This window comes from Ambystoma mexicanum, chromosome 9 (genome assembly GCF_040938575.1).
Source record: "Ambystoma mexicanum isolate Mex_15411 chromosome 9, UKY_AmexF1_1, whole genome shotgun sequence".
Lineage (NCBI taxonomy): Eukaryota > Metazoa > Chordata > Amphibia > Caudata > Ambystomatidae > Ambystoma > Ambystoma mexicanum.
Genome location: NC_090931.1, coordinates 1,330,071,452 through 1,330,093,378, shown reverse-complemented (window position 1 = coordinate 1,330,093,378; position 21,927 = coordinate 1,330,071,452). Strand labels below are relative to the sequence as shown.

The 21,927-nt window shown below is 44.9% G+C and overlaps 1 protein-coding gene across 5 annotated transcripts in view; it reads left to right on the top strand.

Moving 5' to 3' along the window:
• Positions 1–21,927, top strand: part of GLI2 (GLI family zinc finger 2) — a 1,147,062-nt gene that overhangs the window by 1,066,407 nt on the left and 58,728 nt on the right. For all 5 annotated transcript variants that reach the window (XR_011274753.1, XM_069616740.1, XM_069616738.1 and 2 more), the window contains one exon: positions 17,635–17,836. Coding sequence is in view for 4 of the 5 variants with exons in the window: in XM_069616740.1 (XP_069472841.1) it covers positions 17,635–17,836 (202 nt within the window). In the remaining variant the exon portion in view is untranslated. The remainder of the gene's footprint in view (positions 1–17,634; positions 17,837–21,927) is intronic.

The window sequence follows — 21,927 nt, the reverse complement described above, 5'->3', positions numbered from 1 at the left end:
GTTGGCCTTTCCAGGATTCGAACCTGCGACCTGCAGATCACACTCAGATCGCAGCAGCGAGCACTCAATCCACTGAGCTATCTTACCAATGAATGAAAGCATGTCATTTTATGACGGACACCCACGCTGGCCATGCATTTGTTGCATCTTCCATCACTATGCAAGCATGACATCTTATGAAAGACACCCACGCTGCCCATGCATTTGTTGCATCTTCCATCACTATGCAAGCATGACATCTTCTGAAAGACACCCACGCAGCCCATGCATTTGTTGCATCTTCCGCTACTATGCAAGCATGTCCTCTTATGAAAGACACCCACGCAGCCCATGCATTTGTTGCATCTTCTGCTACTATGCAAGCATGACATCTTATGAAAGACACCCACGCAGCCTATGCATTTGTTGCATCTTCCGCTACTATGCAAGCATGCCATCTTATGAAAGACACCCACACAGCCCATGCATTTGTTGCATCATCCGTCACTATGCAAGCATGCCATCTTATGAAGGACACCCACGCAGCCCTTGCATTTGTTGCATCTTCCGCTACTATGCAACCATGCCATCTTATGAAGGACTCCCACGCTGCCCATGCATTTGTTGCATCTTCCATCACTATGCAAGCATGACATCTTATGAAAGACACCCACGCAGCCCATGCATTTGTTGTATCTTCTGCTACTATGCAAGCATGCCATCTTATGAAAGACACCCACGCTGCCCAGGCATTTGTTGCATCTTCCATCACTATGCAAGCACACCCTCCTATGAAATACATCCACACTGCTCAGGTGATTGTTGCATCTTCTACCACTATGCAGGCATGTCATTTTATGATGGACACCCAAGCTGTCAAAGGCGTTTGTTGCATCTTCCGCTACTTTGCAAGCATGCCATCTTATGAAAGTCACCCAGGCTAAAGGTTGATTGCACAAGAGTGCCAGAGGAAGAGTCTTCGAGTAGGTAGCATCATGTAAGAACCAACAATTTGAACACTGTCTGATGCATGATTGGCATACAGGCATGTATTGCTTGCTGCTTTAATGCATCTGGAGGTTGGATAAAATTGCAAATTGTTCTGAACCTGCTCTACTCTCGATAGCATCTTTCTTGGGGCCAAGGATGGCTAGACTGGCCTCCGAGGGTTTACAAGCTCCTCCGGAATTGCTGACTTGTGGAGTTCCGCAAGGGGCATGTCTCTCTCCATCTTTGTTCAATCTGTAAACACGCCCGCTCTTTGACTACCTGGACAGCGTCGGCATTAAATACACCAATTATTCTGATGACACCCAGGTGGCCTTTGAGCTGACGGGTGAGAGAGACACACAGTTAATTAATCAAACATACAACCTGATTCAGGGATGGATGAACACCAACTCCATGGTTTTAAATTGCAGCAAGACCGAGGTCATGTTGGTAGGCTCCAGTCAACGTTTGAGAAAGCTAGTGGACAGGTACAGACAATTTGAAATAGCTGATTGTGTCACTTAAGTGAGCTCTTGCGTAAAAAACACGCAGAGTCTAGAGTCTATTTGGACTCAAGCCTAAACATGAGAGAAAAAAAAGTGAAGCAAATCAAAGCCTGCTGTGCCTATACAACAAAATTAATTAGGCTGATCAAACCTTACCTATCACCTGCCAACCTATCGTTGTTGGCCACAGCCCTTGTGAATTTGAGAATAGACTATTGTAATAGTCTCCTTCTAGGGACCTCCAAAAATAACTTGAAGATGCTAAAGGTGGCCCAAAATGGTGCTGTTAGAGCGGTTTGTGGGCTGGCATGAACTGACAATGTTACCCAGGCCAGGAGATCCTTAAACTGGTTGCTGGTCCACCACTGCATCGCTTACAAAATGCTAACACCAACGCACACATGTCTGGCAGGGAAAGCACCTATATAGATGATGAAGAGGCTGCAGAAGGCTCCGGTCACACATTCTCTTTGCTCAAACAGCCTTGAAAAATTGCATCAGCCTAGACACAGACTTAAGATCTTTGGAGGCACTAGCTTCGACACCTCCACCCCAAGCCTTTGGAATTCTATTCTGCTAGAGTTGAGAACTATTTCAGTCCACTTTAGCTTCAAAAAAGCTATTAAGGCCTTTATTTTTAACTCCAAAGGTTAGAGTCCTTCTCTTGAATCTTTTGACTGGCCGGATTATCTGATGCTTATATTCTGTGAACCCGGCTACTCGCCATTATGTTGGGTGCGTTCTGCCTCCTGTTATTTGTGCGCACTGAGATCTCTGGGCATGTTACGCTCTATAAAATCTTCATAATAATAATAATAATAATCTGTTCTCTGTAGAAGGCTTAGGGAAGAGCCATCCTTTGGTTATTCAAGAGGTGGTTCAGATAGCCGACCTTCTTCAGGGATCAGAAGGCATGATATCCTGGCCAGTCTTTGCATCTCACCAGTAAGCTTCTCTTGTTGAGCCGTGGTCTGTTCACGCAGGGTATGCAGTTTTCAAACTGTCTGACCGGTCTAAAAAGGTGGCACAACTGCAACCTTTATCCCACTCTGCAACACACAATCAAATATAGATTTCAAAACAGTGAGGTGCGATTTTGACTTCTATTGGATTTTGACTTGTTGCCGGTTCGAGGGCTTGATCGCTTTAAAAAGGGTGAAGATAGAGCACGGCTTTTGAGAAGCAAAGAGGTCTGCATTAGTAATACGAAAGAAGTAGAGAGGGCTTAATTCTGTGTAGACCGGGAGAGGGGATGGAGAGGTAGAGGAGGTGAGATAACACTTGGTGGCCGGTGAGTGGAGGACTGTGGAGGAGTGGTGGGTGGAGTTACCAAAAGGAAGGAAGTTAATTAAATGGAGCTACCTGCATCAGAGGTTGTTGCAGCAAAATCAGTAACAGAATGTAAATTGGTCTAGGATTGGCTCCTTGGAGTAATTATTGCATTATGAGCAAAGCAGAAACTCAAGACCTTACTCTTCAGTGCTATGTCGGCTGCATGGGTACCCGAGCATCCTCACCCCTCCGAGGCGGGTGCATCCCTTGACACACATGTAACAAATGTTATCCTCAACAAGATGTACTGTGCTATGTTGCTTCCCTACTACATTGCACCATATGAAACCCGAATATAAACACAGACACAACACAGAGCTGGAGCATGCGTGCCCTCTATGTAGTGGTGCAGCCGACATAGCTATGTGCAGAGCCGATATTCTGAGAAGCCTTTTTCTGCAGTCAGTGTTTGTATATGCATGCACTGTTTCTGGAGAACAATCGTCCTTTGCCAGGGCTCCAGGGTACTAGTGGATACTTTTGCAATGTCTCTCACTCCTGTGCACAACCTCCCCAGCCCAAGCTCTCCTCTTTGTTTGGTAAATGCAAACATAGGCTGAGAAACGGTGCCGCACTTGGTGGGGAGCACGGGTCAGCCCTGGCTCCTCCCCTCAGTCCCCTTTTGCTGTTTATCCTGGCTTGCCTGCACGCTGCCTGGCAGATGACAGCCCCTTGCTGTGCTATTAATAATGTTCCTTCAAGCCTCCTTCCACTTACCTTCATACTTTTTGTCCTCCAGTTTCAGAGCCCCTGACTGAGCAATGTCAGCCTCGGCAGCCAATCCGAGGGCCCAAACTGAGCTACATCTTTACTATTTATAGGATGAATCAGTTTCAGTGCCACAGAGCAAGCACATAACACCAAAAAACCTGTAGCGTGCCTGGTAACACGTTATTTCACTTGTGGTGTGGGATGCTGGGCAAATTTTGATTTGCTAAAATGCATATTGCGTATTTTGTTATCACAAAATTCACTTTGCTGGCCAATTGTTAATCACCATATTTTGCCTGCAATTTTCACCTTGGAAATAAAGGGAGCACAACGTCAATTTATACAAAACAAGTATTGCTTCAGAAAAGAAAAAGAACACTTTTTTTTTAACAAAAAAGCCAATTTGTTGAAAAGCAGCTGTTCAAGAATATGAAATTATTCATTGACATGTTTTTTACTTTTCGACAACAACGAATTGGTCCTTAATAAACATCAACCTACTTTATGTATTTATTTATTTATTTATTGTGCATGTGTAAGGCTCTTATACAACAAGAAATTGTGTTTCAAAGCGAACCAATTTGGTGGAGAAAAAAAAATGTCTTTATCTTAAAAAACGTATTATTTAAAACATAACGAATTTGCGACAAAAACACGTTGTTTTTTTTAATAAAAGTACTACATACAGGGGTATCTGCACACCGACTTTTTAACAAAAGACCTTGACAGCCTCAGTCCTTCACAAAAATGCATTTCTGAAAGGACCGTCGATGTTTTTGAACAGTTCCACGTCAGTCCATTGCTTCAATGGGACTTGAATCCTGCCGCATTCTCTCTGGCAGGCCTGGGAGCTGGAGTGTGTCTAGTGTAGGTGACTGGGTGCTGAAAAGAGATGTGTTGTAAGCAGGACGTACAATATCACTGTGGGCCGGAGCCACAAAGCGTTTTGCTTTGCAAACACTGCTTAACATAACATAACGTAACCCAGGGCAGGGCACGAATGACGAAATAGCTTTTGGAAAATGCTGCAGCTCAGAAGGCTTTGACATTGAACGTTTTCCTTAACGCTGTAATTGATAGCTCTTTTATCATGTCAGATCTCTGCCCCCTCCCCATCCCAGCTCCTCCTGTACAGAGCCAGTATCCCCAAACCCCAGGGGCTTCCCCTATGTACAGAACACCAGTGCTCCCCATATGTACAGACACATGTAGAGTATTCCACCGCTTGGCAACGCGTTGTCCTGGCGTCTTCAAGGATTTACATGCCTATACCATTTCAGATGCAAGCACATATGTACACACTTCTCCCATTCACTTATCAAACTGGGCAGAATAGAAGTGTCTTGCATCATCTTATCAGAATTCATTCCAAGAAGAAATGCCCTCTATCACTCATTATTGTTCGGTCTTTCTGTTGGTGGGTAGGGCTTCGGCTGGGTCTGGCCCCGCATTATAAAGTACATTTATGGTCTTTTGCCCTGCTTTGGATAAAGCGGATCACGATTGATTGCTTAGGACATTTAATTCCTGGGGTCTCTCCCCATGTCTGCTAGCAATGATAGTAGCAATTATTTTCAAGTCCTTTTGTGACGTTTTTTGTTGCGCTCAGCGGTAAAATGTGACTGAACCCAAGCTATTAGCCATTATATGTTTGTATTGCCATAGGCATTAGTGTGCGCTACCATTGCATATGCTGAAAAGTAAACAATTGAATACAACCTTTGTGGAAATGTGACATGCCCTTAATGTGTTGCTTCATTACTGCAGGGATAATTGCCTGGAAAATAATGACTCTTAAGTCCCAAATATCATTAGCTTTTGGTAAAGGGCCTACATCTCTACATGCATTCTGGCTGCTAAACTTTTGGAAGAGTGCCCTACCTACTGTGTGTGTTCAGGGAATGCAACACCAGCCGGAACCTGGACACATATCCGGTGCACCCACGCACCTTATGACTCTCTCTCTCTCTCTCTCTCTCTCTCTCTCCACTGACTGGAACTACAGTTCCCGAGGGCGTTAAACCCACCAGAGGTTTGAGATCTTACCAATGATACATAAGGCGCTATATAAATGCCAAATAACATACATATCATTCAACAATGACTCGACTAGTTGATGTTGAGCATAGATATGCTTGTCTGTCCCAACCTCTTTTGGGGGATTTCCACTTTGGTCAGTGACGGGTAATTCCCGTACCTTCACATACAGAGCAAACTTGGGAAACTCAGTAGGAACTTGCTGAGTCAAGGTGAAGCACATCTGACTCCCACCTACCCCTCCAGGATTACAGCAGTGCAGCCATTCGCTTTTCTAATTTGAGACACGCTGAATCAAAGAAGTTCTTGCATATTTCTGAAAGGTTTCTGGTGGTTAATTGAGCAGAACAGGTGCTATGACTTATTAACCCTTTCATTGCCTTTATGATGCAAATGCAAACATCCATTTTCCGTGGGAAAGTGTTCGAAGTCCTGGCAGTGAATGAGTTAACCCACTGTATGTAATGTTGAAACAACAGGGTCTTCCGGAGAAGGAGCTTATCATCGGCTATGCTGAAGTCCCCATTTAAAACCGACATTTAGACTTGTTTGTTCCACCGGAATTGATCTCAAAACCAATCCGATCTATCAACTAAGTCAACAGTGTATCTTGCAGTGCTGTTTAATAATGTTACACCAACCCTCTGGCCATCCCCAAAAGCCTCAAAGCCTTTTCAGGCGGCTCAAGCTTCCCGGTGCTAGCAGCCACCAACTGGAACCTGCTCCCGCCCACAGTCAGAAGCATTGAATCCCACACTGCCTTCAGAAGAGCAATCAAAACAAGACTGTTTGTATAACTCCTACCCAGGATCTAATTTTCAGGCATTTGCTACCTGTAACCCTTGCATTGTCATATACATCTTGTAACTAAAACACTTTCTTGAAACAGCGCCTCGATGCCTCCGGGCTGCAAGGTGCTTTACAAATACAAAACGTGTATTTATTTATTTATTTTATTTAACAGCAATAGCATATCTGCGATGCTGATCAATAGCGTTAACAGCAACCATGTATCTGTGGTGTTCAATGGCGTTAACATCAACAGTGAATCTTACGGTGCTGTTCAATAATGTTAACAGCAACAGTGTATCTGTGATGCTGATCAATAGCGTTAACATCAACAGTGTATCTTGCAGTGCTGTTCAATAATGTTAACAGCAACGCGTTAAGGAACAGTGTATCTGTGGTGTAATACAATAGCGTTAACAGCAAGAGTGTATTTGCTGTACTGTTAAAAAGCATCACAGCAACAATGTATCTGCTGTGCTGTTCAATGGACAACATTCAAACATGTTTGATGAAGTCATCATCTTAGGATTTTATAACTTTTTCTGACATGTGAAATTGAGCAAACATCTTTTTGGGATGCAATGCAATGAACGTACAATCTAAGTGGTATTGTACAGTGCACTCTGCCACTTCTTGTGGCCTTGCTGCATATTGCTCTGAAAGAGAAATGTGGGGGGTGATTAGTGGGACAGTGGGAGAGGTGATTGTGAAACCTGTGGTGTTGATCGGTGCAGGTCACAGGTACTGGTTCCTGTGTGCCCGTCTGCTTCTTATAGGTTTGGCAGAGAGACTCCGAAGTATGTTCTCTAGAGGGTAGAGCGCAGGATCTGATAGACTACAAGGCTTTGGGTCTGGTTAGTCGCTGATGTGTGAGAGTGTGATAGGGCTAAAGAGGAGAGCTTGGGCAAGGCTTGATTAGTTGATGTGCTAACAGATAGGCCAGTGTCGGCTGTCTGGTGGATTTGTGTGTGTAGTGATCAGAGATCTTACAACGCAGTAGGGTAGTCAGGGTCAGGACCGGGTGGGAGGGGAGGTGTAGGCCTTACAGATGTAGAGTGATCGAAACAGTTATGCACATTTCATTCCAATATACTACTCTCTGTATCAGGAGATAGTTCTCATTGCGTGATACAAGCGCCACCGAAGCTTTATAGTCAACTGCGACTCTCTTTATGTCATCGCCTTCAAATCAAATGTGTTGTACAAGAATTCTGTTTTTGCAGCTGATAAAAACAATTTGGGAACTTCACAGATAAGGATGGAAAAGAATGCAGCTTAGCAAGGAGGCACGTGGGCGAAGGGCACAGCAGGACGGACGGCCGTCAGTGATAAGCCGCGGAACCTTCGTCAGGTACATTAGCAGGAAGATGGCAGGAGGCACGGAACTCTTTTCACCTGCATGCAGTAGAATGCATTGCTTCCAAAGAAACTCTACTCCCTATATTTCCCACGGGCGCGGAGATGGTGGGGGATGGGTGGAGTCCTGTGACAACATTTAACAGAAAATATAAGCAGATATGGCATTTGGGGGTGGCGACAGCAATATTTTTTCTTGGGCGGGGGGCTCCAGCAATATTTTTACTCAAAAACTTTGACTAGCACTGCGCTAGATGGTCAGGGAAGGTGACTGACCTTCATTAGTCCTTATAAACGTAGTTTTTGTCTTAGTCGTGTGCGCCCTTTTGATATTTTAATTGAAAGTGATATTTTATTTATATCGCGCTCATACACAAGTGACTCGGAGCGTGAATGTCCTACAGGCTTGGTCTTGGTGCAATATAAATAATAATAAATAAATTGTCCCCAAATGCCTTTTGATTTTGTTACAAAAGTCTGTCCCCAAAAGTGTTAAGAGGCAGCCATATGAATCGAATGCTAAAACTGATTGAAAGGTTCCTGGTGTTGTTTTGGCGGCATGTGCCCTTTGCTATTTTTGACCTTGAGAGTGAGGGTTTTTGATCGTGGTATTACAGGAGTGCACAGCGAGTAATATTGAATGCTGTTGCAAACTGAGCAATTGCTATCTTTTTCATATCTCTGTCATATGTATCATCTGTTTTCCTTTCACCAATGATAAATAATGATTGCAATTGTCCTTCACGTGCATGCGCTGTTTCTTAGGTCTAAGAAATGCGCTTGAGTCGGAGAAGTGGTCGGTCAGCGGTGGGTCTCAAATCATCAAGTTTGGATTTGGTTGGCGTTTGGATTTGTTTATAATGAAATGAAGGTGTGTTGTTTTTTGTTGGGTAAAGTTGGGACTGTGAAATTGGAAACTTAATCACTGATCCTGCTGCCCAGGCATGGGGCTCCACAGTCACTACCTTTAATCACTGTCCTCAAACTAATTAGTTGCAATCTTGGGATCCAGATTGGCATCACCCAATTAGCATTGCTTGCTTTGCGCCATTCATCACAGAAGGCCCTGATAAGGAGATCCAGTAACACAACTCAGCCCTGGTGACATCATCTAACTATAAGGGCCCCTTTCACCAAGCTCCAGAAGTTGACATGCAGTTAAAGGACCCTGAAGCTGGTCACGTAGCGCAGCGAGTTCAGCTCATGCTGCCGAGCTCTATGTTCACACCTTTAGGGCCCAGGTTTGGCCCACTCAACCTTTATACGTGCAGTAAATTGAGGAACCGTCGATTTGAGAAGAAATGTGAGCAAAATCCAAGTTTAGAAATAGGATATTCTTAGTGGGGGGTTGTTTTACTGGTTGTTTGGCCCTCTGAGTGACTGTTTCACTAGTGTATTCTAGAACAATATGTCAAAGAAGCTACTATATGCATCATTGTTATGGTGCTTATCACAATACTCGTTTTAGCTCAAATCAGTATGTTTGAATCAGATTCAGAACTGCTATCTGCGGATGTGCACTGATCCCTGTGCCGGGTATTAACCTACTGAGCTTGCTTCCTAGTTTTTTTTAGTATTTAGTATGGTCTGTAATTTTTATTGTCTGTTTTTTTCAATCTCCAGCCTGTTTGAATTGCTGTCTCTTTTGCTGCTTCCCAACTTTCAGTCTGTGCACCTCATTTTAAAGCGACAACTGGCCATCTAATCAGGACAAGCTTTAATCCAGGCCTGGCTTTTTAGCCAACACCGCTTTGCACGCTGGAATTTGCAGTTGAATGTTTTCAGCAAGCAATATTCTGTCTACAAAACCATTACACTGCATAGGTGCTTCTGTTGGCACCGGCCCAGATGGCAAAATGGTTACTTAAATGGGTCTGAGTTTTTGTTTCCAATAAAAATAAAATGGCTGTAGATTGGCCTCTCCTTATCTTCTGATTGTTAAAGGATGGTTGGCTAAAATCCCTCTGTAAATGGATAAGGGGTAGAGGTTGCCTTATAGCAAATGGATAATCTCTGGTTCAGGGAAGGAATTTAGGAGGTGACAGGGGGTTGGGGTCTAGCTGAAGGCTCAAAGTACCAGAAGTCCAGCCCTCGTCGAATGGTCCTCTAGTCTGCACTCGGGAGATGGAAATCTAAAAAGGACCCGATTTATGGAATTATCTGTGCGGAAAATAGGGACATTGCATTCCAAACTGCGTGCAAAATCCTGCTCGTCGATCGATGGAATCAAATGTGTGGGACTTTTTTTCGTACTTTGCGTGACTTCATGCAGGCTCAGCACATTACTGTTAGAGGCTGAGTGCCTTGCACGAGATGCCAGGCAGACTGTGGGCGTGTCTTGCGCAAAGGGCCAGCTAGGGGGTGGAACACGGAAAATGAGAAAGAACAAGGCAAAAGTAGGCATTACGAAGGACAGCCCTCAGGCAGTCCATCGCACACACAGCATTGCGTTGATCGATACGTATTCATTGATCCGAGTGCGCAACCTCTCGGCGGGGAAATGGCCACGCAAAGCCCTCATACGATCCGCCACCCGAAGGCAGGCGTACAGACACATGTGCATAGGATTCATGGCACAGGAGTAAGATCGGGTGTCAGATTTAGGGGTGTGTGTACGCAGCCGTGGTTCCGATCTGACTTAGGGGTGTGTGTACACGCTTTAGCAGGGTACAGGAATGGTTTACGGGGGCATGCAGGAATGGTTTACAGGGGTTAACATGCATATTTTCAGAGTTTTACCCAAGTTGCGATAAATTTTATGCATATCCTCATGGTGCCGGTAACAGTGACGGGGGACCCCGCTAGGGTTCCCTGAGATGTAGGCCCACTTGCGAGGAATTCCACACACTTTTTGAAGGGTGCGTGTATTCGCACCCAGGGGAGCACACAAAGGTAGCTGTTCTGGCTGTTTTTGTTTTGTGTGGGGGCGTGTCAGGGGCGTTCCGGCCGTGAATTGTGTATACCTTTACTTTGCGCAAACAATTCCATAAATACGCAGAGTGTCGTTCTCGGCGCGCTGCACTTGTGCGTTAAATGCACACTTTTCCATGAATTTGGTCCATAGCGTTTCTATTTTTGGATAATTGATGCTGTATTGAGCTTTCCTGTGCACCTGACTTGCGACAGGGGAGTCCAGTAACAGGAGATAGAGGTGCCAACCAGAAGCAGCTCAATCACCCCCGTCCTCACCTTCCTTGTCCACCTGCGTGCACGCAGGCCACTCACAAGCCGACAGAAACCTTTCGAGAAGCTCTTGAACATGCAGCGCTGCACATAGGACAGTATGGTGTGTGGAGCCATTTCAAAACCAGACTACACATACCAGAATGTGATGCGCTGAGAACATGTGTTTGAGCCAATGTAAACATGGCCTTTATATTGTTTTTTATGCCTAGAAAAAGATGGGTCACACATTCCACAACGCCGGCTGAGTAGCCATCACTGGAAGTTCACCTCCAGTTCTGAGCAACAACAGCAAGGCATTGTGGGTATGCAAATTAGTCCAAATGCAAACCTTTTTCTCCAGGAAATTGTCTTTGTTTAAGAGGGCACTGATACTTTATACATAGCTTAATCAAGCCAAGACAGACATTTGCATGGCTACCAGGACAACTACATAGATGGCTTCACCCTTATTAGGGATCATCAGTGCAGTATAGTCCTGACAGCCTTGAGGTTGGAGCGTTTGGTCATGTTTTCACAACACCAAGAAATTTATGGTGGGTTTAAAACAGTTTGAAAAAAAAAACTTTCTCCTGAACTGTGAAAATAGGAAAATCCATTTGAGCCAAGTCACACATTCCACAACGTCGCCTAGTGGCCATCACTGGAAGTTCACCTTCAGTTCTGAGCCACAACAGGTGAAAGTTTCTTTTTCAAACCTTTTTAAATCCACCATAACTTCCTTGGTGCTGTGAAAACATGGCCAAATGCTCCACATGCTCCAACTCCAAGCATGATAAGTGTTCTTATGTAGCTACACTGCCATTGTAATCCAGCCAGTCTTGCCATTTCTTACTGTGGCATGACATTTTGAATCGGCAGCTTTGATAAAGCAAGTGTGTTAAATGTTATTATGTAGATAAACTGCCATTTTAAGGCACCCATTCTAGCCATTTCGTACCGTGGCATGATATTCTGTATTGGGAATCTTTGATACAGTTGCCATAAGTGTTACTACGTGCCTAGTCTGGCATTTTGATGCAGCCAATCTAAAGATGTCTTATTGTGGAATAACATTTTGTATTTGGGCATCTTTGATAAAGCAATCATAAGTGTTTATGTGGCTAGACTGGCATTTTGATGCAGCCAGTTTGGACATGTTTTCATACTGTGGCATGGCATTGTTTATGTAAAGCCAACTGGAGTATGTTATTACGTGGGGATACTGGCGTATTTTGGCAGAAAAAGCATGGATATGTTTTCTTATAGTATCATCATTACTTCCATTATGCGCAAAGCAAACATGAATATGAGGTTATGTTGGAATACTGGCATATATTGGTGCAGCCAGCATGGAAATGTGTTTTAATGGCATATATTGTGGGCAAAGGCATCATGATAACGTGTTTGCAAAATGCTCCTCTGCACTGTTGGTGACTTGCAACTATTGAATTTTTTTTTAATGATTTCCCCTACAAAACCAATTGCAAAAACAGTAGCCATGTTACCCAATTTTTCAAAACAGTGTGCTGTAAAATGCACCATTTTAATCCATTATTTTAAAAATGTTCCCTGGGGGAAGCCCCTCGACACCTCTTTATTGTTTTTGGGTCTGTAGCTACGCTCCTGTACACTGGCATATTTGGGGGAAATATTTACGCCCCTCCAGTTAAAAACTCACCAGCCGTAACTGGGATGTACAGTCAAAAACTGTAAACAATTCTAGGGGGTGGGGGCAAAGTGAGATTCCTGCAGCCATTGCTAAAGACCCAAGGGAGCAGCTGCCTCCTTTCCCCGTGTACCTGGCACCTTTATGTGACGTTTCATCTGTTTGAAACTGAGGTATAAGGGATATCTATTTTTGACTTGCTATTATTTAAAGCTGAGCTGGAAGTTATATCTCTTCTGCTAAATACCACCTCAATGTACACATTATGTGAAGCTGTGCTGGGAGTGATGTCTGCCTGAAGTAAAATAATGCAGTCTCTTGCTGACTGCAAGGGCATTTTTGAAATGTTCAACATGAGTTGACTTTTTAGGATGTCTATCAACTAGATGCAAACATTTTATTGCATTAAGCCTACTCTGAACGTGCTTAATGACACGTTCTTTTACCCAGCTGGGGAAAATATAGGTATACTTACTTAAACCAGTTCGGCCGCGCTGTCCCACCTTCTTGTATTTGTGCCCCCTCCCGGTTTAACCCCCTCAATACTGATTTCTAGTGACGCTACTGGAGCTACTCCCCTCCCCCCCTCGATAACCTCTGCCCCCACCCCCGCTGTTCTGTATCTCCCACGATCTACGCCGTTCCCACGGTTCCGAAACAGGCCCCCCTCCCGCCCCCGCATCGCGCCCCATCTCTTAGCACGACCCATCAGATTGGAAAATTGCAGTGCGCTCCTTTGAGCCGGGGCTGGTGGGGGCCCGCCTGGGACAGAGCCCTCTTTTGATCTGCAAAAGTGGGGATCCCGTTACAAAGCGACAAGTGGACGCTTTCATTTTGAGGCCTTTGCAGGTTCGAGGGAGAGCAGAGTTGCCTTTTTTAGATCATATATGCTCGCGCCAACATTGTGTTCCAAAGTCTTATTGCAAACGGGCGGGGAGTATTCCTCTCTTGTTTTTGATACGCCAGCGAGTGTAAAGCATACAAACAGAGGGAGGAACGTGTGGTTTAAAATAGAAAAACAATGATGAAATGCGGAGCCCGTGATATCGGGGCCAAATTCGTGCCTTCGTCACTTCGAGTGTGGAACACTAAACGCCGTGTTTCAGCAATCAAAAAGGCGGTTGGCTGAAAAGTCAGACTTGAATGCAGGGGAACTACTGCCGTGCACTTCTCTGTCTGGGAACCCCCTGCCCCGCGATGTGCATTGCTTTGCTAGACGGCGCTCTGAATTTTCGCAGAGAAAGTCCAGCCATGCTCGGATGCCATTACTCCTGACTTTTCGAGTAAACAAGCCCACCGTCCCCAGTCATTCGCTAATCACAATGACCTGGTCAGGCAGTCATGGCGGGGGGCGGGGGAATCACAGTGACAGTGAGTGACGTAACCCAGGGACAGCCGGGTGGATTTTGTTTTTAGCAAACCCTCTCTCGTCTTTCCCAATGCCTGTCACCCGTTTCCTCTAGGGCTTTTCGCAGTGCGCACATTCGATATGACTGCCGGACGAAACGGGGTTCAAAAGTGCAAAGCATGGAAAGGCAAATATGGAGGCCGTTTGGGGTCAGACAGGAAATTGATTGATTGGCTTGTCCAGTTTTGGCCATCACATTCTTCTGTGGGTGTAGTTGCTTGCAGTGGTGGACTGGGAACCAAGAGAGGGCCTGAACATAATGTTCAAAGTGCCCCATAGTTCACATTTTCAGCGAGCTCAGGCCTTTTCCTTTGAGAAAATTTGGAAATATCCAACAAAAGGAGCCCAGGGTGCAGAGGCCTGCCGGGAAATCTCCAGAGTAACCTATAGGCCAGTCCGCCCCTGGTTGCCTGGGAGTTGGAGGTAGGGGTACTCGGATGTTAGGGCAAGCCAATGCCAGAAATCCAGCATGGCTCCATCAGCAGGAGGGGGATAGGTTCCCACCCACCACGTGGGTTAAATAAAAAAGACGGCACATATTCTTGCACTGACTATGACCCTACGAGGAAGGGAAGTAAGGATAGGTGCCCTGCGGGGTAATGAACCCACTTTCCTCTCCTGGTGTCTGCCGTTCTGCCCCGGCAGTGGCCCTTCCTGTGCTCATCAATGCCCACGTGTGGATGCCGGGGCCACCACCACCGGCTCAGCATGATGCCAATGGCTGAAAGGACAGGTCAGGGCAGAGGCGGGCTCGTGAAGAAATAACATTGCATCTGTATTTTCATTTTCGGATATTTTACCAAAATCCTCCATATAGGATTTTTAGGTCAGTTAATTTTTTTTTCTATTTTAAACATGCTCATATCTTAACTAAATTAGTTATTATGTTTGTAATCATATTCTTTCTGAGCCACCATGTGTTTCGGACCGAGTTTCGCACTTCTTCAAGGCTCTTTCATCTTTGATTATCCTGTTTATCCTGTTTTCGTGTTCACGTATAATTTAAGGATGTGATGGGGTTTCTTAGATTATAGAACGTTTGGTTCCTCGGCTACATTTGAACCCTGTTTTCCAAATTCTCTTGGCATCAGAGCTACGGCTGCTGCTCCTGCTTGCCGGGCAGCTCATTCTCCAGGTCCCGCCTACCAGCATGGCGTAGCACCAATGAGGCGAGGGAAAGACCTGCCTTTCCCTGTAATCTCTTGACCCAGGGGCCCACCTGTGGCATTGCCAGTTCTGCTCTAGGGAGATATTTGACGACATTGTGTCAGTAAGTATGTGAAGGATCCAAGATGTTGGGCACTGGTAGTTTATGAACAAAGAGGTTCCGCGGTACGTAATGAAACCTTGATCACTCAATGGCTTGTCCCTTGACCTCAGTATCCTCCCAATCCTGTTACAGGTGTGCCATTGGTTGACTCAAGAGCTTCTTCACATTGTGAAAAGTGTATTCCAATGAAAGTTTCTTAGATGTCCTACCCTGTCCTACCCATGTCCTACCCTGTCCTACCCATGTCCTACCCTGTCCTGCAACTTGGGAACAAAGCCAGAACTAGCGGCTCGAGGCAGAAATCTGCAAATCACTTGCTGTCTCCTTCAAAAAGCGGTTCCTCCAGTTTCCTTTATTGTCTTGCCTTCTATGGCAGTGGAGGCGAATGTTTACAGGACAATTTCGTCCCAATGTCCCGCCTAGACTTATTCGTTCGGATAATGCTCTCTCTATCCAGGTTCCACGGTTCCGCTGCTCCAGAGCTGCTGGCCCCGCCCCACATTCGCTGTTGCAGGTGCCATTCTCTGGAATATGCCACCATACTCTTAATTGCGCAATTGGCGACCTTCTTTTGTTTTGTTGTGGGTTGAAAAATGTATTTTCTAACTTTTTTTCTGGCTACTTCTTTGTTTTCCTGTGATGTTTTCCTTTCCTAGTGCCATGATGCCTTTGGGCGACCGCTGCGCTTCACACAAATACATTTAACATAACATAACATAACATAACATAACATAACATAACATAACACCAGGCACAGTGGGTGCATTGGGGACTGGTTGCAGCACTGCTCCTATTGGAGCACTCTTGGACCTGGTGGGCATGTCACACCTTCTTAAAGAATATCAGCAATTGAGTTGCATTATTGGATCGCAAAATAACAGAAGACATGATGAAGGAAGCTGACTGGCCATATTATGATAATAGGAAGGAACATGTAAAGGCAGTTTTAGGTGCTGAAAAGAAGGATGGTTAAGTGGTGTTGGGAGTTTTGGACATACAGATCTGGGGGTTAACTGCCAATACTGAGCGTTGCTGAGTGCAGTTCTATCTGAATTGTCTTAATTGCTGTCAAGGAGAAGGAAATATCAGTGTCTGATGCACAATATGAGCCTCCAGCATTGATAATACATTTGGATTGACTATGTGGATTAAAAGGTTCCGCGTGACATGAATGATTTCACATCAAGAGTAGTGTTGGCTATCACTGGCCTCTTTATCAATATTAGCTACATTTGCTGTGGTACAAAACACCAATAAATAAATAGATTGAGAAATGTATCGGCATCTGCACATTTGCTAGGAATGTGTAGCCCCGTGGAGTGTGTTGCATTGAACATTATATCCATCGAAAAACATAGTATTTAAAAACAAGCATATAGTGACACTAGAAAAAATGTTAAGCATGGGAGGGGTATAAAGTCTGGATCCTCTTTATACAGTCAATAAAGAAGCTGGGGTGCAAACAGTCAGGTTCGATAGAAGGCATCTGTTCTAACGGGGAGCAGAACTGACAGCTTAAAACAAAATATTGAAATGCATGTTAGTTTGTATCTGTTTATCTGAATCTTTGTTGGTTTGAATCCATATGGCAGAGGTCTACGATCTGCTGGTCTCTAGATGTGTTGTACTAGGACTCCCATTATCCCTCACAATTGTTTTTGCTGGCGAGGGACCATGGGAGTTGTAGTCAAAAGCATCTGGAAAGCCAGTGGTTGCTGAGCCCTGCCCTATGGCGATTGGGAGAGAATGCATTGCATATCCTGACTCTGAAACTGAGAAAGTTGCTACCCCAAACAAAAATGGAGAATGCAGCCCCAAATTGTGTTTTCTAATATGCGCTCCATAATAATCCCTGGTGCTGCCTTTGTCTGCTGTGAGGATCTGGGGAGGTTGGTGGGTATGGCGGAAAAGCCTCAGTAGATTTGAGAGGGTGGAGATATGGCTAGAACCAGTCTTCCTGTATGGCACAGATGTTGCTACAGGGGCAAGGATCAGCTCTCCGTTGCCAATTAACATTGGCGTGTGTGAAGGGTTAGGTCATCGGATATTCATCCGCATATATCCTGATACAGGTTGTGCCTAACACATGATTGAATCCACGTCGAACCACAGATATTCAAGATATTTTTAGACCTAAACAGTCCACAAAATGTGACCAAATGCCACAAAGAAGTAGGATGCAAATACATTAAGGATTAAGAAAAGGAGCATTGAGGGTAGGTTTCCCCTTATGTCCTGGTCCGATATAGATGAAGTCTGTAGCCGGGAGCGTCTCTTGGTGTTCGTTGTAAAGGGAACCCTTCCTGAGCACGGCCCTTTGGGACCCAGCATCTGAAGATGCACAGCATGCTCCCTGTGGGCTAATCCTCATTTATATTACCACCACATGTTGTATTAACCAAGGACTTTTTCTCCTCTTGCGCAGTGTCCCGGTATTCCAGCCCCAGGCTCACGCCGCGACTGAGTAGGAAGCGAGCCCTGTCCATCTCCCCGCTCTCCGATGCCAGCATCGACCTGCAAACCATGATCCGGACCTCTCCCAACTCTCTGGTAGCGTACATCAACAACTCCAGGAGCAGCTCTGCCGCCAGCGGCTCCTACGGGCACCTGTCAGCTGGGGCGATCAGGTAACGTGCCCTTGGGGCGGCCATTTTGTCACGTTCATCATACGGTTAGATGGCAGAATGTGAAAAGCAGGAGGCAGCCAAAGATCGCCTAGCATGAGTTTAGGATATAGACCTTGCTTATAAATGTATGTCTAAGATTTATTAACTTTACAGTGTTTTTATTTGTTATTTTTTATATACATATATGAGTTAAAAATGGCCCAAGGAACTCTTGCATCTGTGACACACACCCGACTTTACCACACCCACTAAGCTATATTTTTCACTTTGTATTCCTCTGCACTGATTATTTGTGTGATGGTACAAAAAACACACACTCCCACATCTCTACTTTTAAGCAACACTTTTTTTAAGTGCGCATTGATCAGCTAGATTTATTTGTTTATTTATTTTGGCATTTGTAGAGCGCACCTAACTCTGAGGCATCTGGTAATATTGCGGTAATATCCTATACAGTTCCAAGGTCATCTCGCTACATTACTGGCGAGCACTATGATCCCATTGTGCTTATTGAAACTATGTGAAGATGAAGTGCAGCCAGACAAGCAGAAGAGGGTCCCAATGGGCACCTCCTCCCACAGATTCTTCCTCTTCTAGAGAAGTGGGCGTCAGCGTTGACTCGATTCTGAAACTTGGAAGAGCTGCCATTGCAGCTCCAGCACGCGGTGAAGCATGTTGAGATGGACCACATCTTTCAAACTTAAAATAGCTTTATTGAAGCATTTCCTGCAAAGTACAATCCTAACAAGCCATTTCACAGGGCTCCTGATCAGGCATTATGGGTCTAAGTGTCTTGCCCTTGTCACCGGGAACCGAGGTTTGAATTCTGGTTTTTGCCACCATTTAACGCCCGAACACAACTACTAATAACCAACTGAAGGCTGCATATGTTTTTTTTCCGGATCTTGGGAGACTTTTTTTTGCTCGATCCCAGATCTAGCAAAATCCGGCCCAAGGTCCCCACTGCATAGTAGTGTTCGTAAACAATGTTATTAACATTCAATGTACTGAGAGAATTTGCAGCAGACTTGTGATTTCTGAGGTCCCGGAATATCTGACAGACATTCAAATGTCTCACCCTGGACTAACTGGGTGTATTATTAGGTATTCCTATGTCTCTGCCATGATGTATTCACCATAGGTCTAGGCTCCTAACTCTACTGCCCTCTAGTGACAAGAACCCTTTAAGAAGCAGAACAATGAACACAAAATGATTGTACTACGAATGCACAAACCTTCCCCAACATTGGACCTCTGTCCTTCTGCACGGATCCTCTCAACCTGGTTTATTTCCACTTGGTAAAGAACGGCCTTGCAGTGCTGTTTGCACCTGCGTGTGTTTCAGCACGTGCAGGACAGACTTTTGATATACAAGTCTACATTTTCAAAAAGGTTGTGGGATCTTTCCTCTAGAAGCTGAAGAGCCTGTACTGATGAACACCATTGAGTGTGATCATCCTTCCTTGCTTGATTATTAAACCGCTCTCAGAAAGTGTGTATTGTGTTGTGCCTTCTTGAAGCACTGAAGAAAGAGTGCTCAACCGCAACACAGAGCTTAAAAATTGGGCATCATCAACCTCTACTGGTCTGCTTGAGCAAACACCGCGGCAACGGAGCATATTTGCATTGTCCAATGGGAACTTGACGAAACGTCTGAACCCACAACCCACGGAGCACACACTCACTCACACTCACTTACACGCGCATACATGCCCAAGTACAAATGCCCATACATACACTCACTTTATCCAAAACAATATTCTAGTGGGCACTACCTAGAATGCAAGCTTGTACAGTCAAAAGATGGCCCCAATATATTGAAGGAGCGGAGAAAAGCAAGCTTTAAACTGGAGTGCTCGCAGTGCAACTGTGTAATGCTTGATATTAGACTGTGTTGTAAGGCCATGAACTGCATCAGAGAAGCATGATTTTTGTGTGTGAAAGAAAGCCGTGCATGAGCCTTAACTATATATATGTCCATCTTGAAATCAACATTTGCATGTCACAGACCATTTCTAGGTAAGATTGAAAGCATATATGGTGCACACGGATAGAGCGTCACCGATTTCGGGTGCATAAAGATGCAGCAGACAAGCAGCCGACAAGCAGAAGTTCCCAATAAAGACACACCCCCCTCCGTGAGCGCACAGTTGCCTCCAAGCCTGTATAACATGCTTATAATGACTACAACCAGATTGTCTCCAAGGGGTCGCAAGGGAGGAGGGAAGGTAACGGGGATTCACAAAGATTTGCTAAAGGGCATCTCGGAGAGGCTCCGGACATTCACCCCAGTTTTAGGCTTTGTGAATCAGGTGTAAGGTAGCAGATGCCAATCTGAGCTCAACTGGGCATATCCACATTTACCCCAGTTTTAGGCTTTGTGAATCGGGTGTAAGGTAGCAGATGCCAATCTGAGCTCAACTGGGCATCTCCACATTCACCCCAGTTTTAGGCTTTGTGAATCAGGTGTAAGGTAGCAGATGCCAATCTAAGATCTACTGGGCATCTCCACATTCACCCCAGTTTTAGGCTTTGTGAATCAGGTGTAAGGTAGCAGATGCCAATCTGAGCTCAACTGGGCATCTCCACATTCACCCCAGTTTTAGGCTTTGTGAATCAGGTGTAAGGTAGAAGATGCCAATCTGAGCTCAACTGGGCATCTCCACATTCACCCCAGTTTTAGGCTTTGTGAATCGGGTGTAAGGTAGCCGATGCCAATCTGAGCTCAACTGGGCATCTCCACATTCACCCCAGTTTTAGGCTTTGTGAATCGGGTGTAAGGTAGCAGATGCCAATCTAAGATCTACTGGGCATCTCCACATTCACCCCAGTTTTAGGCTTTGTGAATCGGGTGTAAGGTAGCAGATGCCAATCTAAGATCTACTGGGCATCTCCACATTCACCCCAGTTTTACAGTTTGCAATTCAGGTGTAAAATAGTAGGTGTGAATCTGACATATACTGGGCATTTCCAGATTCAACCAAATTTTAGTCTTTGCGATTCAAGTGTAAGAGAGTAGGTGCAAATCTGAGATGTGCTGGGCATCTCCATATTGACTCCAGTTTAATTCTTAGTGATTCAGGTGTAAAATAGCAGGTGCCAATTTGAGATCTACTGGGCATCTCCAGATTCACTGCAGTGTATTTATGAATCAGTTGTATGCGTTGTCGGTGACAGTCTCAGATTGACTGGGCATCTCCAGATTCACTCCAGGTTCAGACTTTGGGTTTCAGGTGTAAGGCTGCAGGTGACCATCTGAGATCTACTGAAGATCTCCCAATTCACTTCAGCTTTAGTATTTGTGAATAAGGTGTAAAGTAGCAGGTGCCAATCTGAGATCTACTGGGCATTTCCAGATTCACTCCAGTTTTAATGTGTTTATGAATCAGGTGTGAGTTGCTGGTGACAATATAAGAACCACTGGACAACTCCAGATTATCTCCACTTGTATTCTTTGTGAATCAGGTGTAATATATCAGGTGCCAATCTGAGATCTACTGGGCACCTCCAGATTCACTCCAGTTTTAATGTGTTTATGAATCAGGTGTGAGTTGCTGGTGACAATCTAAGAACTACTGGACAACTCCAGATTATCTCCACTTGTATTCTTTGTGAATCAGGTGTAATATATCAGGTGCCAATCTGAGATCTACTGGGCACCTCCAGATTCACTCCAGTATTAGTGTGTTTATGAATCAAGTGTGAGTTGCTTTTGACAATCTGAGATCGACTGGGCATCTCTAGATGCACTCCAGTTCTAGGATTTGTGAATTAGGTGTAAGATAGGTGCCAGTCTGAGATCGACTTGGCATCTCCAGTTTCACTCCAGTTTTAGTGTGTTTATGAATCAGGTGTGAGTTGCTGTTGACAATCTGAGATCGACTGGGCATCTCTAGATGCACTCCAGTTCTAGGCTTTCTGGATCAGGTGTAAGATAGGTGCCAGTCTGAGATCGACTTGGCATCTCCAGATTCACTCCAGTTTTAGTGTGTTTATCAATCAGGTGTGAGTTGCTGTTGACAATCTGAGATCGACTGGGCATCTCTAGATGCACTCCAGTTCTAGGCTTTCTGGATCAGGTGTAAGATAGG